Source organism: Tachysurus vachellii, chromosome 3, assembly GCF_030014155.1.
Source record: "Tachysurus vachellii isolate PV-2020 chromosome 3, HZAU_Pvac_v1, whole genome shotgun sequence".
In the NCBI taxonomy this organism is placed as follows: domain Eukaryota; kingdom Metazoa; phylum Chordata; class Actinopteri; order Siluriformes; family Bagridae; genus Tachysurus; species Tachysurus vachellii.
Window position 1 is genome coordinate 22,983,578 of NC_083462.1, and position 25,440 is coordinate 23,009,017.

The 25,440-nt window shown below is 39.2% G+C and overlaps 2 protein-coding genes across 3 annotated transcripts; one reads left to right on the forward strand and one right to left on the reverse strand.

Moving 5' to 3' along the window:
• The first annotated feature begins 394 nt into the window (after nucleotides 1-394).
• eif2s1b (eukaryotic translation initiation factor 2, subunit 1 alpha b) lies at nucleotides 395-8,285 on the forward strand. The gene is made up of 8 exons (XM_060866317.1): nucleotides 395-543; nucleotides 2,986-3,228; nucleotides 5,195-5,274; nucleotides 6,007-6,158; nucleotides 6,958-7,064; nucleotides 7,163-7,260; nucleotides 7,739-7,882; nucleotides 7,982-8,285. Exons 2-8 carry the CDS (start codon nucleotides 2,988-2,990, stop codon nucleotides 8,105-8,107), a joined length of 948 nt encoding a protein of 315 aa, XP_060722300.1. The 5' UTR covers nucleotides 395-543; nucleotides 2,986-2,987; the 3' UTR covers nucleotides 8,108-8,285.
• Nucleotides 8,286-8,488: 203 nt separating this feature from the next.
• On the reverse strand, nucleotides 8,489-24,967 carry rbm25b (RNA binding motif protein 25b). 2 transcript variants are annotated; one of them, XM_060866316.1, is made up of 18 exons: nucleotides 24,833-24,967; nucleotides 23,970-24,093; nucleotides 22,834-22,883; nucleotides 21,111-21,281; nucleotides 20,131-20,188; nucleotides 19,830-19,990; nucleotides 19,039-19,224; nucleotides 17,668-17,751; nucleotides 13,246-13,502; nucleotides 13,000-13,126; nucleotides 12,816-12,905; nucleotides 12,602-12,675; nucleotides 11,774-11,924; nucleotides 10,817-11,216; nucleotides 10,109-10,410; nucleotides 9,736-9,834; nucleotides 9,313-9,360; nucleotides 8,489-9,194 (listed from the first exon to the last, which is right to left on the reverse strand). In XM_060866316.1, the coding sequence occupies exons 2-18, from the start codon at nucleotides 24,073-24,075 to the stop codon at nucleotides 9,102-9,104; spliced, it is 2,457 nt and encodes an 818-aa protein (XP_060722299.1). In that variant the 5' UTR covers nucleotides 24,076-24,093; nucleotides 24,833-24,967; the 3' UTR covers nucleotides 8,489-9,101. The 2 variants fall into 2 exon arrangements, with proteins under 2 accessions (XP_060722299.1, XP_060722298.1); XM_060866315.1 differs by having other exon boundaries at nucleotides 22,834-22,934.
• Between the last annotated feature and the right edge of the window lie 473 nt (nucleotides 24,968-25,440).

A 25,440-nucleotide genomic window follows, 5' to 3' on the forward strand; every position in this document is an offset into this window, starting at 1 on the left:
TGTCTTGTATTGTTTGTATAGTATTGTGTATGTCTGTACTTTTGACAGTCAAAAACTGCTGGAACCAAATTCCTTGTGTGTGTTGTCAACACACGTGGCCAATAAATCTGATTCTGATTCTTATATATATATATATATATATATATATATATATATATATATATATATATATATATATATATATATATATATATATATATAAGAATCAGAATCAGAATCAGATTTATTGGCCACGTGTGTTAGCAAGGAACACATATATATATATATATGTACAGCACACGTGGCCAATAAATCTGATTCTGATTCTTATATATATATATAACATGCTGTACATATGTTTACAAGTAAGTAGACTTGTAGACAAAAAAAGACTTGTATTTTGAAGTGCCGCTGCTCTTATCGGCCATCTTGGATCATTCCTTGTTTCTGCTTTCCCGGCTTCCTTGCTAACTCATGACTACGAAGCTGCTCCTTATCGTAAGGGAGATATTACAGAGTGAATCTTTATTTAAATACTATTTTGGCAGAATCATCGCCGTTCAGGTAATGCTGCATTTTATTGCTGTTCGGTTACAAGGGTGTTTCCCTTTACCATGTTAAATGGAGCGTGTTATTCGGCATTAGCATTAGCTGGCTAACCCTATAGCCGCTGTCTTTTTTGCATGTGGCGGCGTGGAGCTCAGTGAAGCAGCGCTTTAGAGCTCTTTTATTATCCACCTACTGAAGTGTTTCCCAATTTAATATACCTGATATGCCTTATTATCTTATTAACACACCTTTTATGTGGGTTATATGAGTGTGTTGCTCGTGTTAGTGTGCATTATGCGGTGTCTGTGTGTATTAGAGCGTTTTAGGGTGTGATACAGCAGGGATTTTATAAAAATATTAAGTACAGACACGCTTAAATAGCAGGTATTTAAAACACTGAGCAAACACCTTTCTTAACACGTATTTTAACTTCAGGGTGTCGTTTGCGGTTAAGCGACTCTTTGATCCGGTTCTTTTAGTTGATCCGTGGGAGTCGACTCGCCCATCAGAAGAATCGTGATAGAGACTTTTATGTTTTTTGTGTGTTTTATGTTATTTTGTTTGTTTGTTTTAGGTAAATATATGACAGTATTTTGTGTTTATCAGTAAGAAGTTTGATTATGTAATACACCAGTCCAAATGCATTCAGTTCATTTGACCTTCATCTGAATTATTTTAAAATAATAATTTAGAATCAGAATCAGGTTTATTGGCCAAGTGTGTTGACACACACAAGGAATTTGGTTCCAGCTGTTTGTGACTCTCAAAAGTACAGATATAAATAACGCTATACTATACAAACTATACAAGACAATGCAGACGATGAGATACAATATAGACAGAATGAGTATTAAATATGAATATAGAATGACAGATCAGTTATGTACATAAAGTGTGGAAGTGCAAATAACAATATTGTGCAATCTTATGCCTTTTGTACAATATATAGCAGCAGTAGTGTGTGTAATATATACTGATGATGTGATGACTGACAGTCCTGATAATGCAGTACTTATGATAAGAAGCAGTGAATATAATTAATTATGGTGAGTTGTTGATCAGGGTGATAAGGGGCCTGGGGAAAGAAACTGTTCCTGTGTCTGGCAGTTTTAGTAAGCAAAGTTCTGTAGCCCCTGCCAGAAGGGAGGAGCTGAAAGAGGTTGTGTCCAGGGTGCGAAGGGTCAGTAGTGATTTTTCCTGCCCGGTTTCTGGTTCTTGTGTTGTACAAGTCCTGGGGAGTGGGCAGGGGGGCGCCGATTATTTTTTCTGCTGTTTTTACTGTGCAGTCTGTTTCTGTCCTGTTTTGTTGCTGCACCAAACCAGATGGTGATGAATGTGTACAGGACAGATTCAATGACTGCAGTGTAGAACAGCATCAACAGCTCCTGTGGCAGACCATACCTCCTTAATTGACGTAGAAAGTACATCCTCTGCTGGGCCTTTTTGATGATGGAGCTTATGTTGCACTTCCATTTCAGGTCTTGGGAAATGGTAGTGCCCAGAAACTTGAAGGCCTCCACAGATGAGACCGGGCTGTTGGATATTGTGAGGGAGAGAAGTGTTGAGGGGTCTTTCCTAAAGTCCACTACCGTCTCCACAGTTTTGAGGGTGTTTAGCTCTAGACTGTTCTGACTGCACCATAGCACCTTCAGGCGCTTCACCTCCTGCCAGTATGCAGACTCATCGCCATCTTGGATGAGACCGATGAGCGTAGTATCATCTGCAAATTTCGGGAGAATAAAGGGAATAGTGACCATTTTTATTGACTTTTTAAAAATAATTGAAATAATATTTTTAATAAAGACCGCCCATGGTATATTATGATGATAATTAAACTATTTATGAGACAGTTTATTGACATGAAGCCTTTTGGGAGCCAAAAAAGTCGACTCTTATTGTTAAGTTGACTCACTGAAAGGAGCCACAATTGCTGTCACTAGAAGGATGTGTCAATGAGCAATTTCAGGTTGAGAAAATCCGTCTGGAACACTGAATTCTGAATGTAATGTGTATTTGGATATGCCTCTTTTTCCTGTTTTAGAGATGGTAACCTGCAGCTTGGATTGTCTGAGGATTACTAGGTTGGGACCTATTGATTGTTGCTGTGATGAATAGTTTCACCTGTGCATCTTTTTTGTTCTTTTATGCTCTGCTACAGAACACACCCGACTATATCCCACATTAGCTCATAGATGTTAGCCAAATTTGTCGGTGGTTAAATGTGACGTAAAGAAAAAAGCCAAATGTGTGCAGTCTTGCTCACATTTAGTGTCAGATAAAGCGTTGATTCTTTTACTTCCAAGTTTGGAGCTCACTGGCGTGCTCTTTAGTCTAAGTGTTTGTTTCACATAGTCTAACATGTTCAAAGCAGTACAAAAGTCCTGATGTTTACATATAGGTTTTGCGTAAGTTTAGTTATTAGTGTGTGAAATTAAATTGAAGGATGTGTTGTTGCAGTGATGCCGGGACTCAGCTGTAGGTTTTACCAGCACCGTTTCCCGGAGGTGGAGGATGTGGTGATGGTCAACGTACGCTCCATCGCTGAGATGGGCGCTTACGTCAGCTTGCTGGAGTACAACAACATCGAGGGAATGATCCTGCTGAGTGAGCTCTCACGCCGTCGCATCCGCTCCATCAACAAACTTATCCGCATCGGACGCAACGAGTGTGTCGTGGTTATCCGAGTGGACAAAGAGAAAGGTGGGTTGTTTATCCTCATAACTGAGCATGAGTAAAAGACTTTCCTGCACCATCAGCCATCAGTGCAATCGTACATGAAGAGCTACAGAGCTATACACAGCCTCACTTTTCAATCCTTTAGTCACTTTCAGATGTTTTTGTATGCCAAAAGGAAAATTCCCTTCAGATTTACAGAGGTTTTGATAACACTAATTTTCTTCACTCTTCCAAACCCATGTGTAAAATGTTTCTGGCACAGTGGACGTACATTTAGTAACAGCCACAAAACTCCATAAAAAGGCAAAACTTGGAGCTAAAATGACTAACATTAAAGTACTTTCGAATAGTTTTGTAATGGCTATAAATCAAGTTTCACATGAATCAATCTCCGTATATGCAAGTATACGCCCTTGTGATACAGTGATGCCTCGAGATACGAGTTTAATTCGTTCCGTGACTTTGCTCGTATCTCAAATTGCTCGTATCTCAAAGCAATTTTCCCCGTTTAAATGAATTGAAATCCCATTAATCCGTTCCAGCTCGCAAAATTCCACTCCAGTTGTTTTGTTTGTTTCGAATATGTAAAATGTACAGTACCTGTATTTATAAATGACAAATATTGTATAAAAACATACAGTAAAAGAGAATGTTAAAATAAACTGGTTTTACTTTACGGAAGATGCGCACGGAGGTTGAGGGAGGAGTAAACAGGAGGAATTTTGTCTCGTACGTACACTTTTGCGCTACTGTACACTCTTAATGCTACTTTACACTTAAATGGAACTTAACTAAACTTCACTAAAATTAATGAACTTAAATCAAGCATCGCGTTAGTTCTGGCAGGCCACGTCGTCAAGCGTGCATCAGCTGTTAATCAGCTGTCCACGACGCGCACCAATCCGGTTACGACATCCATATTACCCGACCATTTAAATTCCCATTCATAGAGCCGCTCTAGCGCTTCGCTGCTGCCGCGATCTAAACTCCCTCCTCCAACCCCGACTCCACCATGCCGGAACCTGTGTTTGCTGTACCAGTTTACGTCATAAATCTCCACATATTTTTCTCTCTCTCTCCCTCTCTCTCTCTAATTATTTATTTATCCATTCATTCATTTATTACTTTCCAAAAACGCATATGCGAGCATATCTAATACTATGCATGATTAGTGGTTCTGTTATACGGGGGTTTATTCTATTTACGCTGCTTTCTCCGCTCTGTCCACGCATGCGCACGGACAGGCGCGTGGATTTTTGCCCAGAACAGAACCATGCATATCATCTAATAAATTCTCTTAACTGAACTTAATTGCTACAATTTCTGTTTTCTTTTCATTAATTTTGCTTAATTTTCTTCATCGCTTTTCTCTTCACTTGTTTTTGCCTTTTTTGTCACTCTTTCCTCACTAACATCTGCCGGTCGTTTTAATAAATACTTGTCCGGTCGGCATATCAGATGCGGTGTAGTCGCACAAGTTCAAATTTTTTAATGGATCCGAAAATTACGGATCCCCAGATGGTCGGCACCTCACGCAGCCCCTTTGAATGAGGAAATGAATGGCTTCCTGTTTATCGGCCGTCGTTTGTCGTGTGCAGTGGAAAGGCGGCTTTAATCGAGTGAGACGCGGGAAGCTGAGGCAGGGGAAACAGAGCAAATGTGGTTGTTGGAGATCTTTGTTTCGGCGGCGGCGGCTCAGATGCTCGTATCTCAAAAATGTACTCGTATCTCAAGCCAAAAATCTGGTCGAATCACAGCTCGTATCTCAAAAAATGCGTATGTCAAAGCACTCGTATCTCGAGGCATCACTGTACAATTGTTTTGGGTTTTTTTTTTACAATATGGATATTAATGCTCAAGCGATTTATGAATGCATTTGTTTGTATCCAAACTGGCTAATTTAATCTCCTCTACATTAAAGGAGACAAAGCAGACATATTGAGCCGAGTTAGTGCCACTCTGTTTTAAACTGTTTTGCTTCTCTGTACAGGATATATCGACTTGTCAAAGAGAAGAGTCTCTCCAGAGGAAGCCATTAAGTGTGAGGACAAGTTTACCAAATCCAAGACTGTAAGTTTCCACCTGCCACTAAGCAACATCGAGCCAATTTTAAACCAGATTGAGTTAGAACAGAATGGACAAAGTTTTTATTTTCTTAAAAATGCAACAAATGCCCAGAAACTCGACTTCTTTCACTTTATTGCTGAACCTAGTGTTCTAGTAAACAAGATAGTAGTAATAATTAATAATTAAGTAGTAATAATTTTGTATCCAACCTGTTTTTACCTACTAGTAAGTGAATTAACGCAACAGTGATGTGCTTATGGACTATTTTTATAAAAGATTATTTCGCTGTTTCCTTTGATTAACAACCGAGTATTCCAGGTGTGGCCGGTTTCATGCGGCTCATGCGTTCATATCGAAGTTTGTATTTGTGTCTTTTTAATATGCGTGTTTGCTTCGCTTGAGTTCAATACGGTATTTTCATCAAACGTGCATGTGAGTGGGATGAAAATACCTCAAAGTTACAATTTGTGTCAAGTTCGCTCTCAAAATGTCAGGGAAAAAAGGTGATGTTCATGTGTGCCCATGTGTATGATGTGTCTCTTTGCGGTAACACAGTTGGTCTCTGACTGGACACCCCTGGAGTAGTCAATATCATATGGTTTCTTAAAATCTGCTTGTACAGTCAGCTTTTTCCTGGATAATTGCTACATTAGTGAACTATAAATATTCATTCACAGATTCTATTGTCTTTCTCAATGTCAGAGGACAATGTCAAAACATTGAATTTTGCTTTAGGTGTACAGTATTCTGAGGCACGTGGCGGAGGTGTTGGAGTACACCAAGGACGAGCAGCTGGAGAGTCTCTACCAGCGCACTGCCTGGGTTTTCGATGAGAAATACAAGAAACCAGGATACGGCGCTTATGATGTGTTTAAACAAGCCGTGTCGTAAGTACTGCAGCTTTATTACACATGCATGTGTAATTTTAGGCAAAGTTTTTACTTTTGATTTATTGGATAGTTTCAAATAATGAGTTGCTCAAGACTACAAAAGCAGCACTTTTGTCTAAAACCGAGAACACGTCGTGTTGCTGATTGTCATTTCATGATGATGCCAACAGCTTGAGCATCTGTTGTTATTTATATGATCGCTTTTAAAGAATTTCTATACCCCATTGGGGAGCTGGTAATAATATTTACTTAGCAAATTTCATAAAATTCATAAAGGAGTCACAAAACAAAGCAGATACAAGACTCCTAAAATCTGTGGTAGCCTAGAGGTTAAGGTGTTGGACTACCAATCGGAAGGTTGTGAGTTCGATTCCTACGTCCACCAAGCTGCCACTGCTGGGCCCCTGAGCAAGGCCCTTAACCCTCAACTGCTCAGTTGTATTAAAAAAATGTAAGTTGCTCTGGATAAGGGCGTCTTCTAAATAATGTAAATGTAAATTCTACATGGCTGCTGAAATTTCACCAGTCCGGTTACAGTTCTGTGAGGACCATACTACTGTACGTACATTACAGAGCCAACAGGGATACAGAAAATTATTGATGTATGATATACCTTACCTATTGTGTTGCTGTTTTGGGACTAAAATAATCCACCGGTGGTTAGTTTTGTTTTTAGACACCTTTTACAGAAATAGCAAATCCTGAACATGGTGCCTTATCATGAGTTTGTCTCCAGTGTCCAGCTAAAGTATGAATTATACACATCTTCACTTTTGTTGCTTATTTTACTCGTCAGAGATCCTGCCATTCTGGATGGTTTGGACCTGACAGAAGAGGAGAGAAACGTACTCATCGATAACATCAACAGGAGGCTCACACCACAGGCAGTCAAAATCAGAGCAGGTACTGAAACCACTATGTTATGTACACTATATATATAGCTGAGCAGTTGATAAGTGTGACCTGAATGAAACCCTGCTCTCACTTTCTGGCCTGATTAGACATCGAGGTGGCGTGTTATGGCTATGAGGGCATTGATGCTGTTAAAGATGCACTGAGGGCTGGATTGAACTGCTCCACAGATGCCATGCCAATCAAGGTAATGAGACTTGAGTGTCCAAAGCCCTGTGGAGCTAAATGAATAAGTGGATGTAAATTTGCAGTCTGTATGTGGAGTGATGTAGTGATTTTACTTTCAGAGACCTTTTTCCTTTCTACTTGGTGCCATGTTTTGCAAAAGTGCTGACATTCGAAACTTCTGGATCGTTTCCTATAGCGTTTTGTACTATGACTGGGTCCCATGGGCAAGGGTTAACACAATTTGCTAATAGTGAGAACAGGTGACTTCAAAAGAGCTGGAAACTATTAAGCATGAAAGCTTGTGAATTCTTATAAATTTGCAATCAAATATTAAAAATATCAGTTTGATTGATTGTCCGGTTACTTTTGAGGTGCATGAATGAATATCATATTATACACAAAATTAACAAGGTTTAATCTGGTCCTGTTTGAAAAACATTTGTCCTCATGTATTAAGCATGTTCAGAAATGAGTCAGTGATTTTCTTTTGGGTTTAGATAAACCTAATAGCTCCCCCACGGTATGTGATGACCACCACCACTCTGGAACGGACCGAAGGTCTCTCCATGCTCAACCAGGCCATGGCTGTCATTAAGGAGAAGATTGAGGAGAAACGAGGCGTCTTCAATGTCCAGATGGAGGTCTGTCTCTTCGATATAGCATTAATCCTAAAACTTTCAGATTATAATCTATTAGTTTTGAGAAGTTCTACATATGTCATTGCGCATGTATGATTTCAGCCTAAAGTGGTGACCGATACGGATGAGACGGAGTTACAGAGACAGCTGGAGCGTTTGGAGAGAGAGAACGCAGAGGTGGACGGAGACGATGACGCAGAGGAAATGGAGGCCAAAGCTGAAGATTAACAAGCTTTTGGTGTGTTAAGTTTTCAGGAGGTGAAGCTCCACCAGCAGCAGGCAGACCCTCATAGAGAGGATACAGAGATATTCAAAGTATGAACTGTTTTTGTATCCAACAGAGTGGTTAAAGAACACATGTAAAAGGAAAAAAAAAATGTAAAATTAAAATTTATACACAAATTAAGTGAATGTTTGAGTTGATGCCTATGCAGAAAGTACTGATTTTTTTAATCTGTTAGTCCTATAATCTTTTTTTTTTATATTTTTTACTTTTTAATAATGCATGCTGTTCTCCAAAACAGCAGCTTCCATAAAGGTGTTAGTTCTGCAGTGTTTCCCTTTTATAAGCTCAAATGACCCCACTTAAGGAAACACAAAACCCGTAAATTAATTTTTATTTTAAAAAAAAAGATTACTTTTATTGAAAACACATCCATTACTACATACAAAAACAGAGACCACTGTTTCCATCGTTGCACGTCTTGAGATCAATTTAAGCCAGACGCTTCCAAAAATGTGGGGTCCGATTCCTGTTTTGTGTATTTTTTACCCCCTTGCCGTGGTGGAACGACAAATCACAGAGACACGTGGAGATAAACTCTTTGGTTCAACTCAACTCTATTACCAAAAAAAAAATTAAACTGTAACCTAGAGGTGGCAGCTTACAATAAGATACTGCTTTCAAAGACATCAATTATACTTCAAGCAGGCATGATGAAGATATGCTGAAACCCATCAGACAAGCCCTGAGGAAATATTCACCTCACCCAAATCTCTAGCAGTGAATGAGTAGATGGGATGTGGTTTCAGATCCAGTGCTCACTAATCAACACAGTCACAGGTGGATGAAGGGGTAGGGACAATATGTTTATATAAGGATGTAATCAGTTTGCTGGGTAAAATGTTTTGCTGAGTTGCCCCGAATGTTTCTCTCTTCACATGCCGGGCTTTTCAAACAGGAATATCAGGCTATCAGCTCTGATCCTCGTTCAGTGCTCGTTCATTTGCCGAGTCCAATCTTCTTGGCCTCTGTTTCGTAAATCAATAGCCTCCACATTTTCACAATAAACACCTCTGCTTCTTCATCCAACACCTGGATAGAAGGAAGAATCGCAAACGCTTTACACACAAACCAGACTAAACACAAACTAAACTAAACACAAACTAAAACCAGAAAAAGGGAGTAATATATGCAGTGCAGAATTACTCACCATAGCAACGTCATCTAAGATGCCTTGCGGCGTACTGTGAGCCATCACCTGTTGTGAGAAACATGAATTTCATCATCTATGCCTATAAACAATCGCTATATTTGTAGTAAAAACTAATTTTATAAAAGAACTACTCAAATTACAAGATGGCTGATTAGACAAAAATATTTGCCACCATTAAACATTATTGTATTTTCCTTTGAATTCTTAAATGATTATTTTTTTAGCACAAATATTGTAGTAATTTTCAACCTCAAGCTTGACCATTATGTATATGTGTAGATTTTTGTTTAGGTTATGAGAGTGCACACTAATTTTAACTTGAAGCTAAGAACACAGCAGCACATCCAGCTTAACACAGGCTCAGACAGAGCCTGAAAGAACAAATTATCATTTGCACATCCGTAACATGTTAACCTTTACCTTTGAGCAAACAAAGTCAACTAGAGTGGCTTCTTCCTCTCCAATGTACTCCACGATCTTCTTATTGATCCATGGTCGAATGCGCTTCTCCATTAGAGTCTAACAAGAAGCATCATGGTCAAGTGAGTTTATAACAAAAGTCTATTGCAGTGTCATAAATTGGAACATCGCTTGCAAATTGAATTATAATTAGATTGTAATATTTTTATGATTTAAGTGCAGATATTGAATTTTAAAAACAAAAAAAAAAGTTTATTCGTACATTTATCCTGCTGTCATGGTTGATTGCCTTCACTTTACCCATCCACCATAACAATTCTATAGACATATTCCCATAAAACTGTTTGCAACAAACACAAGAGGTGATGCTTACCGAGTCCACGACAGACCAGTCAAGTGGGTAGTTGAAAAGTTCAGGTTTAGCAGTAGGGATTTTCTCGATTAGACTCTTAATGTGTTTGCGTTTCTCCTCTGTATTGGCCCCTTTGCCCCCTGCTGCTCCAGCACCCTCAACTCCAACACTGCCCTTGTCTTCATCCTCGTAATCTAAAGGCACTAGCTTCCTCTTTCGAGGTGCCTCATCCACTTCGTCATCATCGAATCGGTTGAAGACGCTCTCCACAGCCAGCTTCTTACGTTTGCCCACACTTGGTTGGCTAGGGCTGCCTGTGGCACCTAGCAGAGGAAGAGCGGGGATATCAGGAATGCGAACACGTACTTCAGACAAACAGTTCCATAATGGTCAAATTAATCTAAAAGAAAAACAGTAATCACACATAAATCTGAGGAAAGAGATTTTCCATATTGGTATTAGTGAAAATTGACCATATAAAATAAACTAAAAGCGCCTAACAGAATGCCCCACCCCCACCAAAAAAATACAATTTTTCTTCTCTACTCATTTACATTTATGGCATTTAGCAGACACCCTTATCCAGACTTACATTTTTATACCACTGAGCAGTTGAGGGTTAAGGGCCTTGCTCAGGGACGTAGGAATCGAACTCACAATCTTCCGATTGGTAGCCCAACACCTTAACCACTAGGCTATCACATCCCACTCCTACTCCTGCTGACTTACCAAGTTTGAGGCTGAGGCCTATTTTGGGTCGATGCTCCTCCTGTGGCTGGATTTCCGGTGGGGAGTTTTCATGGGGAATGATGATGCCACAGGGCGACTCTTCCCTTGGTGTGTCAGGTGAGGCGTTACCGCTGGCTGAGGACACAGACGGGGCAGCCATGATGGGCCTCATTGTGGGCTTAAGACATGGTTTAGAGTCTTCCTCGTCCTCCACTTCCTCTCCGTCCTCTACATCCTCATCTGACTGCAACTGGACATTTGGCCGGCGTCTCTCTCGTTCCCTCTCGCGCTCTCTTCCCCTCTCTCTCTCACGTTCCTCGCGAGAAGGCTTGCTCTCTCGTTCTTCCTCAGGCTCTGGCTTTACTGGGGGTTGCCGCAAGCGCTCTGCCTCCTCCTCCATCTGCGATTAAAAAATAAAGAAAATTACATACAGAGAAAGTGGGTCACAATCTATTTATTTGACCGTTGCTCTGAATAATTGCAGTTTGAAATCATTTTACAATTTCAAATGGAACGTATTACTTTAAATGAAGGGTGTGAAATCAGTGTTTTTATAAACCTCATATAAGCCTCAACAAAACCAGTTGCATTTATTGGAATATTTGTGATGTGTGGGTTATTGTAGCATGATTTGATAAGCAAAATGCACACTAACCAAGACATGCTCATTGTTTTAGTTTTGCAAGAGAGCAAAGTAAAGAAAAGAAGTAACAAAATACTAATAGTCTCCAGGTTAGCACTATATAAGAACACTGTGTTCTTTAAATTTTAAAAGCACTGTATGTCTAAAAGCAATGTGCAGTACTGACCGACAAAGTGCTGCAAATTTAAGATGACCACTGCTTTAATGGCAAAAATAACAGAGCCATGCAAAGAAAAATATTTGAGAAAAAAAAATTCTGCAAATTGTGTCACACTGATTTCACTGTAACTGCATGTCTAAGATGATAGACGTACCCTGCGTAGCTCTGCGTCTGGATCAGGATGTCCCTCAGCCAACAGTCTCTGCCTGATCTCCTCCAGCTCCTCCTTCTCTCGTTTCCTGTCTCTTTCGTCTAGCTCCATCTCCTTCTCTCGATCACGCAAGCGTTTCTGCAGTGCACTGCCCCTACAGGCCAAACCCAGAAACAGCACAGTTTAAAAACAAAACAAAAAAAGGTCTATGGAGGATACAGAGGTGGTAGTTTATCTTGTGTACAAACCCTTTACGTGTACGATTACTGACTGAGACTCATCTGTAACCTCAACAAATCAATGAAAACAAACTATCTGTTTTAATATTTTCAGAAGTGTTTTGGATAGTAGACAGTAATCAATACAGCAGTGTCAAATAAACGTTTAGAAACCTGCATCTGTAGCTGAGACGACACTGATTTTGGGGTAATGCAACAAATTTGATATCATTAGTAACTATTTAATACAAACTGATTTATATACGTTTGGATGCTAACAAGCACAGCAACAATGTTATGGGACATTATATAAACATTCACCTGCTTTAAAAGAAACTTCCCCCACTAATAACGACATAAATTCATTTATTTGCCATTTTTAAAAATGGCTAACTGAATTACGGATTCTGACAGGCTCAATAAATGTAAAGAGGTTACCTTCAGAGGTTGTTAAAATATGTTAAAATGAAATCGTCCATGTTAAACACTGCTAATTCTTTGGGCTCTTTCTGACCGCCCACTTTGAATAACTTGAGGTCCTGCGGCATCCTGGTCCTGAGCTACATCTCTAGATTTTTATTTGCATATATAGTGAACAAAAAAAGTAAATTACTTGTAGTATTTAGGGTCATCCCGATCGTCGTCATAGTCCTCCAAGAACTCCTTTAATCGTTTGCCTTCTTTCGCCTAATTGAGACACATGCAAAAATAATTTGTTTGTCCATGGTCAATACATCAAGGGCACATTACTGGCCTGATTCAGAAAAAAAATTATAACAGTGATTTTTATATTTGGCTAGACAGATGCAAGAATAGATCTCCCTTACTGTCTCCCGTCTGCGCTCGTCATCTCTCTCCGATTCCTTAGCGTAGTCTCTGGCTTTCTTCCTCTCTCGCAGTTCCCAGTTTTTCAGCCTCTGTACAGCACATAATACAAGATGCGCAAATTAACTGCGGGCTAGAATCTGGATACGGATTGCATTATAGTAATAAAAAAAAACAACGCCCAACCTCCTGATAAGCAGCCTCCTTCTCCCGGAGCTTCCTCTCCAGTTTGCGTCGTTCATAAGCTTCCTCCTCATCTTCCTCGCGATCTCGTTTCTTATCCTTATCTCTTTCTCGGTCACGGCTTTGCTCTCTGGAAGATCACAAAAATCAATTGAGAACAGTAAAACCAATAAATATGGAATCAAATATATAACCAATAAACCCATTTTTACTAGTTGAGTCACAGAAAAGAATGAGGGTTGTTCTCACCTTGACCTGCTGCGAGCTTCACTGTGGTCTCTGCTTCTGTCCCATTCCCTCTCTCGCTCCCGCTCTCTTTCCCGCTCACGCTCCCTGTCCCTCTCACGCTCTCTTTCCCGCTCTCTCTCCCTTTCTCGCTCTCGGTCCTTCTCCCTTTCACGCTCCCTCCTCTCACGTTCCCTCTCTCTCTCCTTGTCCCTTTCTCTGCGCTCGCGTTCCAGTTCCTGCCTCTCCTTCTCCCGCTTTCCTTTCTCCTCCTCAAGTTTCTGCAGAGAGGGGCAGATAGAGAACCTGAGCATTCATACAGTTAGCAGATAAACAGCACAGCAGAATTCTAGTCTAGACTGCAGAGATTAAGTGGTTTACAGTTCTTGATGTCTATAAGGGTTACAAAAGCTGACAGAGTCCACCCACCACACGGTCAGCAAGTGATTTTTAATAGAGGCAATGGTGAGAAGCGGTAAGAAACTGCTCTTAAATGTTTCTCACTGAAGAGAATAACTTCTCCCCCATTTACATGATCTACATTAGAAACCACTGGAAACCACTTTACTTTCAGCCCTGCTTCACAAATTTCAAACAAGGAGCACAATCAGGTAATAGGACGCTGTAAAAGGTTTCCAGCTCATAATATCAGCAAGAGAAAGACTTCAATCCTTGTGAAACTAGTTGTTTTGGACTTACAGGTGTTGAGCTATGGATTCAGAGCTTCGCTGCCCCTACAAGCCTTTATGTTAGGCCTGGGAGGAAAAGCAGGTCACAGGATTTGCAGGAGAAAATCAATTCAGAAAACGTTTCTGTTTCTTGTTACATGTCGACACATGACAAACAACTTCTAAAACATTTTGTGAAAACGCGGTGACAGCAGCATTGATTAAAACGGTACTCTGTTGATCTCTGCTACTGGACAGAAAGGGCAACAAATGAATTTGTAGAGCTGGCTTACCCCAATCTGCTGATTGCCTGGGTTCTCCAAGGGCTGAACTCAGTGAGTATGAAAAGCCTTTAGCCAGCAGAACACGCACGGTTTCACATCAATATGAATTCACATGCCATCCATGTAAATGCCATGACTCGTTATAAATAACCAGGACACTTTTTGGACAAGGTCTAGCTAAACTGCTAAATAGCTAAAATGCTATTTTCCAAGTTCAGATTTAAACAGGATTAAATTCAGAAAACCGTGAGTGTGATGCATGATGCCAAGAGCGAAGAGGAATAACAGAAGTAATGAAATGGTGAGCAATAGTAGAAGCAGAGATGAAAATTACAAGTGAAATTATTCATCTGAGCTATGTCAAATGGTGGAAAGAAACATCCTTTACAAACTTCAAGTACTCAGCACTTTGAATATACCTGAAGAGTTTGGTAGAGACACCCTCAGCTCTCTCTGTACCTTTGTGTTTTGTCTATAAAGTTGAGACGATGACCAGTTTCTTGCAGCTACTCCGTCTTCGCTATTGCCGTTACTAAAGTTTTACTAATATTTTCCAAGTGTATGTATGCTCATGTAATGATCTGTAATCAGTGTGTACGACAAGTACTTACTCTGTCCACCCAGAGAACACATGTATGTGTGTATGTATATAGTCAGTGTCTATGAGTCTGTGTTCTTCCTGCATCTCATTGCAGTGGAAGATGCTTTTTGGTAAATGCTTTTTAACTCCTTTGGATGAAAGAATCTGCCAAATGTTAAGCTCAATGTAAAAACTCAATTTAACATTTGCTATATACACAAGTGAAGATTTATGTAAGCAAAAAGATTTCAAAGTTGTCAAATACATTTTTATACAGTTTTAGTTCAAACGGTTTATTTTAGTTTAGGTTATCCGCAAATAAAATGAACTAAATAATAAAATCGGTTTCTCTTTTACAGTCGTTAACATTAAAGGGGTGGTAAAACGCGATTTCACTTTTCTAACTTTAGCTAGTGTGTAATGTTCCTGTTTGAGCATAAACAACATCTGCAAAGTTACAACGTTCAAAGTTTTAAGCAAAGGGAGATATTTGCTTTTAAAGAAATCCATTTCTAAGAACTACAGCAAACGGCCGGTAGGGACTACACGACATTCCTCCAGGGTTGCTGACGTCATTAACCCCGATATTTACATAAACCCCTCCTCAGAGAATATTAAATAAGACTACTGGTAAAGGTAAGGGGTGTGACGTTTCCGAAAAACGTGCACTAGGCGGTTACCGAATCACAACACACTGGGCCAGCTAACCAATCTAAGCCCATTGCTATTTTTGAGGGACTGGCTTCATAGAAGGTAAAGGTCAAAATAAAGGTAAAATATATGAAAAATAATGCAATTTTTTTAAAAACGACGCATGAACACATGTTACAGTGAACCCCACAAACACAATCAAGCCTTTGAAAGAAGTGTTTTACCACCCCTTTAAAAAATCTTGGTTAAACCCCTATAGAAATTGGGAGAAAACTGTACCTTAAGATTTCTTTTGCGCCACAAAAAAGTCAAGTTGTTTACCTTCGTATTTATAACCTACTTATGGATAAATGTCATAAAATTTAAATAATGTTTACGATAAGTTAGCATTTGTATCGGTCTCTGTCTTCATCACCTAAATTAAGTCAAGGCACTTAAAAACAAGCTTTATGTTGATACTTCTCTCTGCTTATCTGGCCATGCTAACGGTGATAGGGAAATAATCTGTATATAAAAAGGTTTGGCTCTGCCATGTAACAGTGCTCAAAAAAAAAAAAAAAACACTTGCTAGGAAGGGTTTAGATGACACTACAGCTTACTCTTTAACTAAAATTGTCTATGTAGGCAGAAATTGTGTTATATACATATTTACATATATTTAAAAATATATCGCTTGCAGAAAAATCTGTTGGAAATTTTCTTTTTTGGCTGTTTTCTGAATTCAGCTATAGCAACAGAAATGTACATATGTAAGAGACAACGACGAATAAAACGGTCATTCATTCATCTTGTGTAACTGCTTTAACATGGTTATAGTGGAGGTAGTGACATCCGTGCTTTGGCAGGCGTTACTTTGCTACACCGCTGCTACTTACCAGCATTTGCATACGTTATATACTTCTAGCTGACTGATATAACCCAATGTTAATAGGCTACCAATATACAAATTTGTGCTATGGTTACATCTCATTCTCCATTTTTGTATGTATATTATTCTATACTTTATACTAATAGTTTTACCTATAAGTCTATCTTCTGTGGGAAGCAATAGTACTTGCTTAGCAATAGGAAAATGTCAAACACTACACCCATAAAATCAGTATTGATCTAGAATTGTTGTCTGGATCCATTTTAGTCAAAATAAAGTGAAATTAAATATGTACAGCGAATGGGAACTAGTCTTTTAAGTGATAATGGAAGAAACTTGTGACAAGAATTTTTTTAAAAAATCTAAAATACAACAGATAATGAAAAGAGAAAGCAGAAAGACTGAAAAAGTTAAAGCCACATAAAAGCATGAAGGAATGAATGAAGTGCTCACACACAGGGCTCTCTCATACCTGCAAAGTCTTCAGAGTATCCTCGTGCTGTGGAAGGGCGCCCCCTACTGTCACATACTGTGTGACACAACTGTGCCACAATTCAGTGGTTATTCAGTCAGCTGTAATCATTTATAGCATGAACATCATCTTAAATGGGGGGGACCCACACAGGTTCACAGGCCTCTTGGAGATATCGGGAAAATATAGAAGGCTGCCTGGGAAAAGTCAACTGTCTTAACTTGTCTACAATCTAAAATGTTTACCTACATTACACTATATGAAATTTGTCACTAAAATCTTCCCCAATCAGAGCAGTTGCTCCTGTGCGAGTCCTCCAGAAGGGGGCGCCCAGAATATGTAGGAAAAAATGGAAAGATCATACTTACATCCTATCCTTGCAACTTTTTCCAAAGCTGTGAGATTCATCTTGCTTTAGTCACCATATGATCTCTATCATAATGGTGGGGTTTAATGAACAGATTAGCTTGGAGGGAAGTTACATTATGTGCATGCATTTTTATGTCTCACTAAAAGTTTGAGGAGATTCTAAATTTCAGGCCATTAAGATGGCGACCTTGTCTCTCAAGACACTAACCCAGGAAAGACCGGGCTGGTCTCCAAGACCAAAATTAAACAGTCTTGGTCTAAAACAGTTCTTAGAGAATAAATGTTAGGGGTTCAGTCCCTTTCTAGGTATATAATATGAGTCTATGTAACTTGATTTCATGGTCATTGAACTGAACTCCTCTGTGTTGATGAAGTTTAGGCACTCTTAAGAAAGCAATCTGTGGCCTGCCCAGTAATCCCAATTTAACCTTAAGGCTCCAGAAGGCTCAGAATATCTATTCTAGTCATGTTCTTCTGGTTGAGCTATCTGAATTACAGGTGTACAGGTTTTTGTTGCACTAGCAGGGGAGTGAAAGGAGGTTAGAATGTGTTACCTTGTGGGTGTCACGGAATTTGTTGATCTCCCTGGAGATCAAATCTCTTTTGTCCTCTTCCATTTCTATGGCGTTGATGTCCTCCTAAACAAGGATACACAGAGCACATGACCACCACTTTTTATTAAAATCAAAATAAGCTTAAAATATTAACATGACCTGAGGTTTTTAGAAATTATGAAATCTAAGGTTTTTATTGTTTAAGAATTATTGTTCCATTTGTCCTTAAAATATGAGTCATTCTCTTTATGCTGAATTGTGTGTAAGTGTATTCTGTATGAGAGCGTTCAGTGTGAGTGGCTGGAATAGATAAAAAAAAAAAGCATAGTGCCCCTTTTCCACCAAGGCAGTTTGAGTGCTGGTATAATTTAAAATCAGATCTTTCTTTTTTGACAGCCAAAGCACCAGCTCTGAACCAGGAAAAGTGGTTATTAAGTAGCACCAAAACATTGCTGGTCTAGACTTAAGAACCGCTTGTGTCAGGTGCTGGAGGCGGGGGTTACTGTAACCAACAAGACAAAAGAGAACGTCTTTAGCGCCATTTTTAAATCATTTTAAATCAGGATTCGCCGCGTTTGGATGCCAATGTAGGTTCGCAAAGCCATGAGCCTTAACAGTAAAGCAACAGCCGCAATTGTTGATGTGTTTGCTGCTGCTGCGCTAACGTTGCTGTATAACGTTGTACACAGCGACGCAAGGCTCGGCTCTGTGATGGCTCTTTAGCCCATGGAAAGGTAAACCAGTTCTTAGAAGGCTCAGAGGAACCAACTTCAAACCAGCACCCGGTTCTTTCTGGTGAAAAGGGGGCAGAAGTGGTACATGTTGTCTTTACAACACATTTTCTTATGCATAAGGTATGTCTCTCTGATTATGTTATGACAAACTACTTAATATTTGGTTATATATCAGGTAGCCTTTCACACATGTATCTGAAGGGAGACAAGCTGTGTGACAAGGCCAAAACAGAATTCTAACTACATTCCCATCTCCCCATTATCTGGGAGTTATCTGAATAACTTCTCCAAATAAAATTCTTCTACTGTGTAGATCCTGTCTCCAGACCTTTCCCTCCACCCCTTGCATTTGATTGAGCGATTCTCAACTGTCAGTGTAACTAGATTAAGTCAGTTGTTTGACATGTTTGATTTGACAACAAGGAGAATAATAAGAAATAAGCTAAAGAGTGGCATGGTGCCACAGGCAGTAACATTGTCAACCCATACCACCAGTAGCCTCTGTTCAAGACTGACGCCATGACTGCATGGTTTCAGTAATTAAAAAGCGCACCTTAAACGATTAATCAGGTTTTCGAATAGTTTAGCACATCCCTACATACAACAAAACTATACAAGGCAAAACACACTAACACACCTCTTCTTTTTTCTCCTTCTTCTTCTTCCGACGGCTGGACTCATCGTCCTGAGAAGGAGCGTTGAGCTCGCTGGAATATTCCCGGATCAGGCCATCGATTGCTCCCTTCACTATCTGGTCCCGTTTCTGTGTTTCGTCATCCAAAACTTCCTCTTCGTCCTCACCCCCATCCTCAGCTTTGTCATTCTACCAAAAGAAAAGGATAAGCTATGAATACAGAAAGTGTGTACAGACAGACAACCCCACCCTTTGATATACACATGAATGACTATTTTTTCCTCTTTTGACTGCCACAAGTGAGTGTTAATTGTTAGCCAGAGTATTGCGGCATAAAAGAAGAAATTGGGAAGTGCCGTTTACGGAAGCGTATTGCATTCACTTGAGGAAAAAAAAAAATCTACTCTGTTTTTCTGAATTAACGAGTTAATTATCTCAGAATTATGAGAATTTTTCAGGAAAAAAAAATTTTTTGCTCTGTTTTTCTGAATTAACGACAATGTGGATTGCATGGAAGTAAACATGTCCCGCCTTTCAAGTTTAATCCGGTTTTATTTTACTTTGGGTTTGAGACATTGGGAGATACTGCGGTCTTTAAGTAATATAAATGGTATTGTTATTAGTGCGTCAACTTTGCCACTGATTATTTTCCTAAAACAACATGCCCTGATAAATGTAATTCCTTATCTTTTTTTAATCATCATTTTTATAACATCTTTGGGTAAAATATGAATGAAAGAACCTGAAAACTGTGTGTGAGAAATGAGAGAGTGAGCCTTTGCTTGTAAACTCACCCCATTGGAGCTCCTCTTTTTGGCCTTCCACTCATCCAGTTGTGCTTTAGTTTTGGCATCAACCTTCACCAGCAGCTTCTTCTCTCCTACCTGCAGCTCATGCAGCAGTCGCAGAGCACGCAGGGTCGATTCTGGCTCTTTATACTCACAGAAACCAAATGCTTTGGAAATAGCAATGCACATGCAGATACAGGAAAAGCAAAAAAAAATTTTTTAAATGCCCATGTGTAAAAGTATAGCAAATAAATAGCATACAGAATATCAGATGATTATTTATGCAAAGCTATATTTATTTTCTTACCTTGCAGTTTTCCTGAAGCTCCCTGTACTCGTTTCCAACTCAGGACCAAACCGCATTTCTGGAAGAAAAACATGGCCATTAACAGCAACTTTTAATGCAAATGAAATAAAAGAACCTTAAACACCCACCTATGACATGATTTTCATGATCTGCATAAACAACCTCTTGTACTGAACAAATACATGACACGTTTTTAATCAGCACTGACCTCTCAATTCTAAAATTCTTTTGTTAAATACACGATTAAGAAATTATACACTGTGACATGACGTGACATACAGCTAAGTATGGTGACCCATACTCAGAATTTGTTCTCTGCATTTAACCCATCCAAAGTGCATACACACAGCAGTGAATACACACACACCGTGAACACACACCCAAAGCAGTGGGCAGCCATTTATGCTGCGGCGCCCGGGGAGCAGTTGGGGGTTCGGTGCCTTGCTCAAGGGCACCTCAGTCGTGGCGGGCCTTCTATATAACCTAACCATCCTGTGAAAGTGGCCGCTTTCCTATTACTACAATGGGCTTTATTTCAGTGCTCTTTACATGAGTGGATGTTTAGCCCCACTGAAAATACAAGATTATTGGCCACAACAGAAAACCATAATGTCACATCACTGTACACACCGGTAAATGTGTCACACCACCTGGTAAATCAAACTAGGAACTAAAAATCTGTGAAAGTCTAAAATGAGAAACTGCAATATTCTTAGCAGTGTTCCTGTTCTTGGTTCCTATGGCATTATTGCTATAGACGTTAACAGAAGTAACTCCAAATGTTCGGTGTAAGGCAAAAGCACAGCAACAGTGAAAAAGCGTTGCTCTCTGTTTTTAACGATTTCAAACTCACCACTTGTTTAACAGCTTTTTATGTAAAACAAGGTACTACACTTCAGCTAGAATAAGATCATAAAGTCATGTTCACTACAACATTATTTGTGTTTGCACAGATTCCACAGTAATACTCCACTACTTACTGAGAGCAGCTGTCTGATCAACATGTCTGAAGCTTTCTCTGAGATGTTTCCTACAAATACTGTTGTCGTAGGGCCGCTGTTTTCGTCTGCTTCCTTTGCACCTGCAGATTGAGCTTCTTTCCTTGGGGCAGCTACTTTACTGACCACTGCCATTGAGGTGGGCACAAGAACCTGGACAATACAACAACGTACGAGTTTTTATATATATCTTCTAAATGAAACAATTCCTATACAACTAACACGCCTAATGCAATCGATACATACACTCCCTGACAAAAGTCTTGTTGTCCAAGTTGTAGGAACAACAAATAATAACTTGACTTCTAGTTGATCATTTGGAATCAGAAGTGACTTATATGAAAGGCAAAGGCCTCTAGATTACGCTTATTTTACCAAAATAAAATGCCTTATGCCTTGATTTTTAATTATTGAATTAGTACAGAAAGGTAGGACTTTGCTTAGACAAAAGTCTTTTCACTTAACAGAAATAATGTACAGTACAGAACAAAGTTATGGTGCAGTTGAAAAAGAATTAATATTGTGTATGAGTCCCATGAGCTTGGAGGACTGCATCCATACATCTCGGCAATGACTCAGATAACTTATTAATAAAGTCACCTGGAATGGCAAAGAAAGCATTCTTGCCAGAACTCCCAGAGTTCATCAAGATTCTTTGGTTTCATCTTCAATGCCTGCTCCTTCATCTTACCGAAGACATGCTCAATAATGTTCATGTCTGGTGACTGGGCTGGCCAATCCTGGACCACTTTGACCTTCTTTGCTTTCAGGAACTTTGATGTGGAGGCTGAAGTATGAGAAGGAGCGCCATCCTGCTGAAGAATTTCCCCTCTCCTGTGGTATGTAATGGGCAGCAAGAATGTCTTGATACCTCAGGCTGTTGATGTTGCCATCCACTCTGCAGATCTCTCGCACGCCCCCATACTGAATGTAACCCAAACCCATGATTTTTCCTCCACCAAACTTGACTGTTTTCTGTGTGAATCTTGGGTCCATGCGGGTTCCAATAGGTCTTCTGCAGTATTTGCGATGATTGGGATGCAGTTCAATAGATGATTTATCAGAAAAATCAACCTTCTGGCTTACGCAGTTGTCTTACGGGGTCTGCCTGACCTGGGCCTGTCATGAACTTCACCGGATTCTTCAAATCTTTTTCTTATCCTCTCCACTTGACCTTTAGATACATTAAAGATGTCTGCCACCTCAGCAGGAGACTTGGTCTTCAGGCTCTTGATGATCAGCAATTTGGTCTGTGGTTGAATCTTCGACATGCTGTCAGAGATCAGGATGCATTTCAAATGAAGTTTGGGTGTCCGGGGTTCTTCTTCTACACACCTGGGAATGTGTTAATTACAGTATTTCTCACAGGTGACGCTCTACTCTGTGATTGGTTGAATCCATTAAAGATGTGACAAGACTTTTTTCTAAGCAAAGTCTGACCTTTCTGTCCTAATTAAATAATTAAAAATCAAGTCATGATAAGATTTTATTCTGGAAAAATAAGCATAATCTAGAGGCCTTTGCCTTTCATATAAGCCACTTCTGATTCCAAATGATCAACTAGAAGTCAAGTTATTGTTTGTTGTTCCTACAACTTGGATAGGCGACAAGACTTTTGTCAGGGAGCGTATACTATAGTACAATTATTAACAACGATATCATTTAAAATAAAATTTGATTCATTTTAGTAGGTAAGGAAGTTTACCGCTGGAGTTGGGGTCATGATGCCCATGTGAACTGGAATCATTGGGGCTCCTAGAAAAGAAAACATCATCAGTGAATCTCTGAGCCCAGAATCAGGAGCATCTGTATACACACACATACACACACACACACACACCTCATCAACCTTGTACAGCCTCAGAAGCATTTTGTTTGTACAGCTGATGAAGGACATTTGTCTAAAACATCACGGCTACTTAAGTATTACACTTGACCTTTACTATATCTACTATACATTAAGCTGCAGTGGTGAACAACACCAACTTTGACCCATAATTTCAAACATAAGACTAGTAAATATCTGTAGAGACTTCACATTTGCAATACAACACAATGTATGGCAAGTTAGTGTTTTTCCTTGAAATATCTAATCCTGATTTTTGTTTTTGTCAAAGAACAAGACCCAAACTGTACAGAACAATAAACATAGCATAAGTTTCACATAGTGCCATAAAGTTGTTTGTTACACAACACTTTCTCTACAATAATAATTGCCGTTTCATACGTTGATCATGTTTTGAAGACATTTATTGTAATGTCAAACCTCTCCTGACAACTTAACACTAAACTGCTATATATTTCTTTTGCACTAGTTGGATTTGGGTTTCTTCCTTGATCAACCAAATAGCGTTTCCTTCAACATGTTAGTTGCACCATCACAATTGTAGAATTTTCTCAGTTCACACACAGGATCTCTGATGTGTCAGACAACTCTCACTCTCTCACTGTTCATAACCCTACAGTCTCTAAAAGAAAAAAAAAAAACAACAACAATAACGTACTCTGTCTTTCCATATCACTAGGGTGGTTCCCTCAAGCGTACATCTGCTGTATATTTTACTTGGTAAGGTGTGTGTAGTGCAAAATATGACTTAAAGCTAATAAAAGCTACCAGGGCACTTCTTGAGGTACAATTAAGTGTCTTAAAATCACAATTACATTACTATGTACAAGATGCACTCTAAAGTCACCATCTAAATAACAATGAAAACAGTTTTAATTCTTTTTCCTTTAAATTGTACTATGAAGTTCTCGTCTATGGAAAAACACGGATAGTTGCAGGCATAGAAATCAGCCAGAAGGCTTTCAACTCGACATTTATATCTTGTCTCACACTACCTGGTGGCATTGAAGGAGGAAAGCCAGGAAACTGTGGTGGAGGGATCCCAGGAGGCATGGTAGGGATGCCCATCTGTGGCCGGTTGAGATGTGGAGGGAATGACATCTTGGGCAGATCACCCACCTACAGCACAGAAGTAAGATATCTGAAGGATTCTGAACTGCACAAGATCTTAGCAACATTAAACAAAACAAAGGCATCTTTATATAGCAGCCATGTTAATATCCCCTAACTAAGAAACACCTTGTGTGAGCTGGTTACACTAACGCTACCTTTTCGCTTTATTCCCGATTATTCAAAATAATCCAGTCTCTGCTTATTGTCATGATTAACAACAACACGTAATGATAACAATCAATTCATCCTATCTGATCTGTAAGCTTTGCCAAAGATGTTACACCAAGACTAAAAGAATCGACAGTTTGTTGCTAGCAGGCTTTATCGTTTCCATGCTAACAAAATGTCAGCTCTTACAATATCGGTAATGAGGCTGCTAAAGCATTCGGCTAGTAATAACAAACAGGTGCTGAATCGGCTCTTTATTTATTATATATTTATACGCTGTATTCAATTTTGTTCTGTTTCTAAATGTTTCTATTCGTTTCCAAATTAGACTTTTGAACACAACGCGTTTTTCTCTTATTTTCCTCCTGACCCATCAAGCTAGCTCGCTAATCACGATTCGCTAGCATTGTTAGCAAGCTAAGCTATGCTAAGCTAAGCTACAGCGGGACTACGGAAAACGAAAGCGCCAACTCGTGCTACTCGAAGAGTCTAATTAATTACCCGCATAACGTTTGTACAGTGAACCCAAACACGTATAGCTCACAAAGAAGAGGATGACTACATGATGTTTACTCACCCAGCTCGATTATAAGTCACCTTTTTTTCTAACGGAAAATTAAATTTAAGGTAACCCGGACCCAGAACGACGATCAAACCTAAAAACCACACTTCCGGTAAGAATAGCGGTGTTGGAAAATCGTCTACAAATTAAAAGTCCTTATGGAAGCAGGCAAATCAAAGGTCCTTATGAAAGCACGCTTCGGAGCAAAAAAATTGCACGAAGCGTACCGGATTCCATTCTTATTTACATATATTTGATCAGGACATATATTTTTGTGTTTGTAGCGTTTTTAATTCTGAACATTTAAATTTTCTAAATTTCCCTTTATAGGCCAGGACATGTTTGGTTTCTGAACAATGCTTTTGTTTTATGCTAAGTCATGGGAACTGGGTTTCAAATTAAAATTCATTTTCTCCTTCAAATATAAATTCAGATTATTTTTAGGCTGGAATATACAGTATGGTTACAGTATGGTGTGCTTAGATGGATGAAAATTCATTGTGCAGATAATTGATCATTCTTTGTTAATTAAATTTGTCAGCATGTCTATGCAATTGAGTTAAAATTTCCTTTTTGGTATCTATAGGACATACAAAAGGAAGATGAATAAAGAAAAATTATAA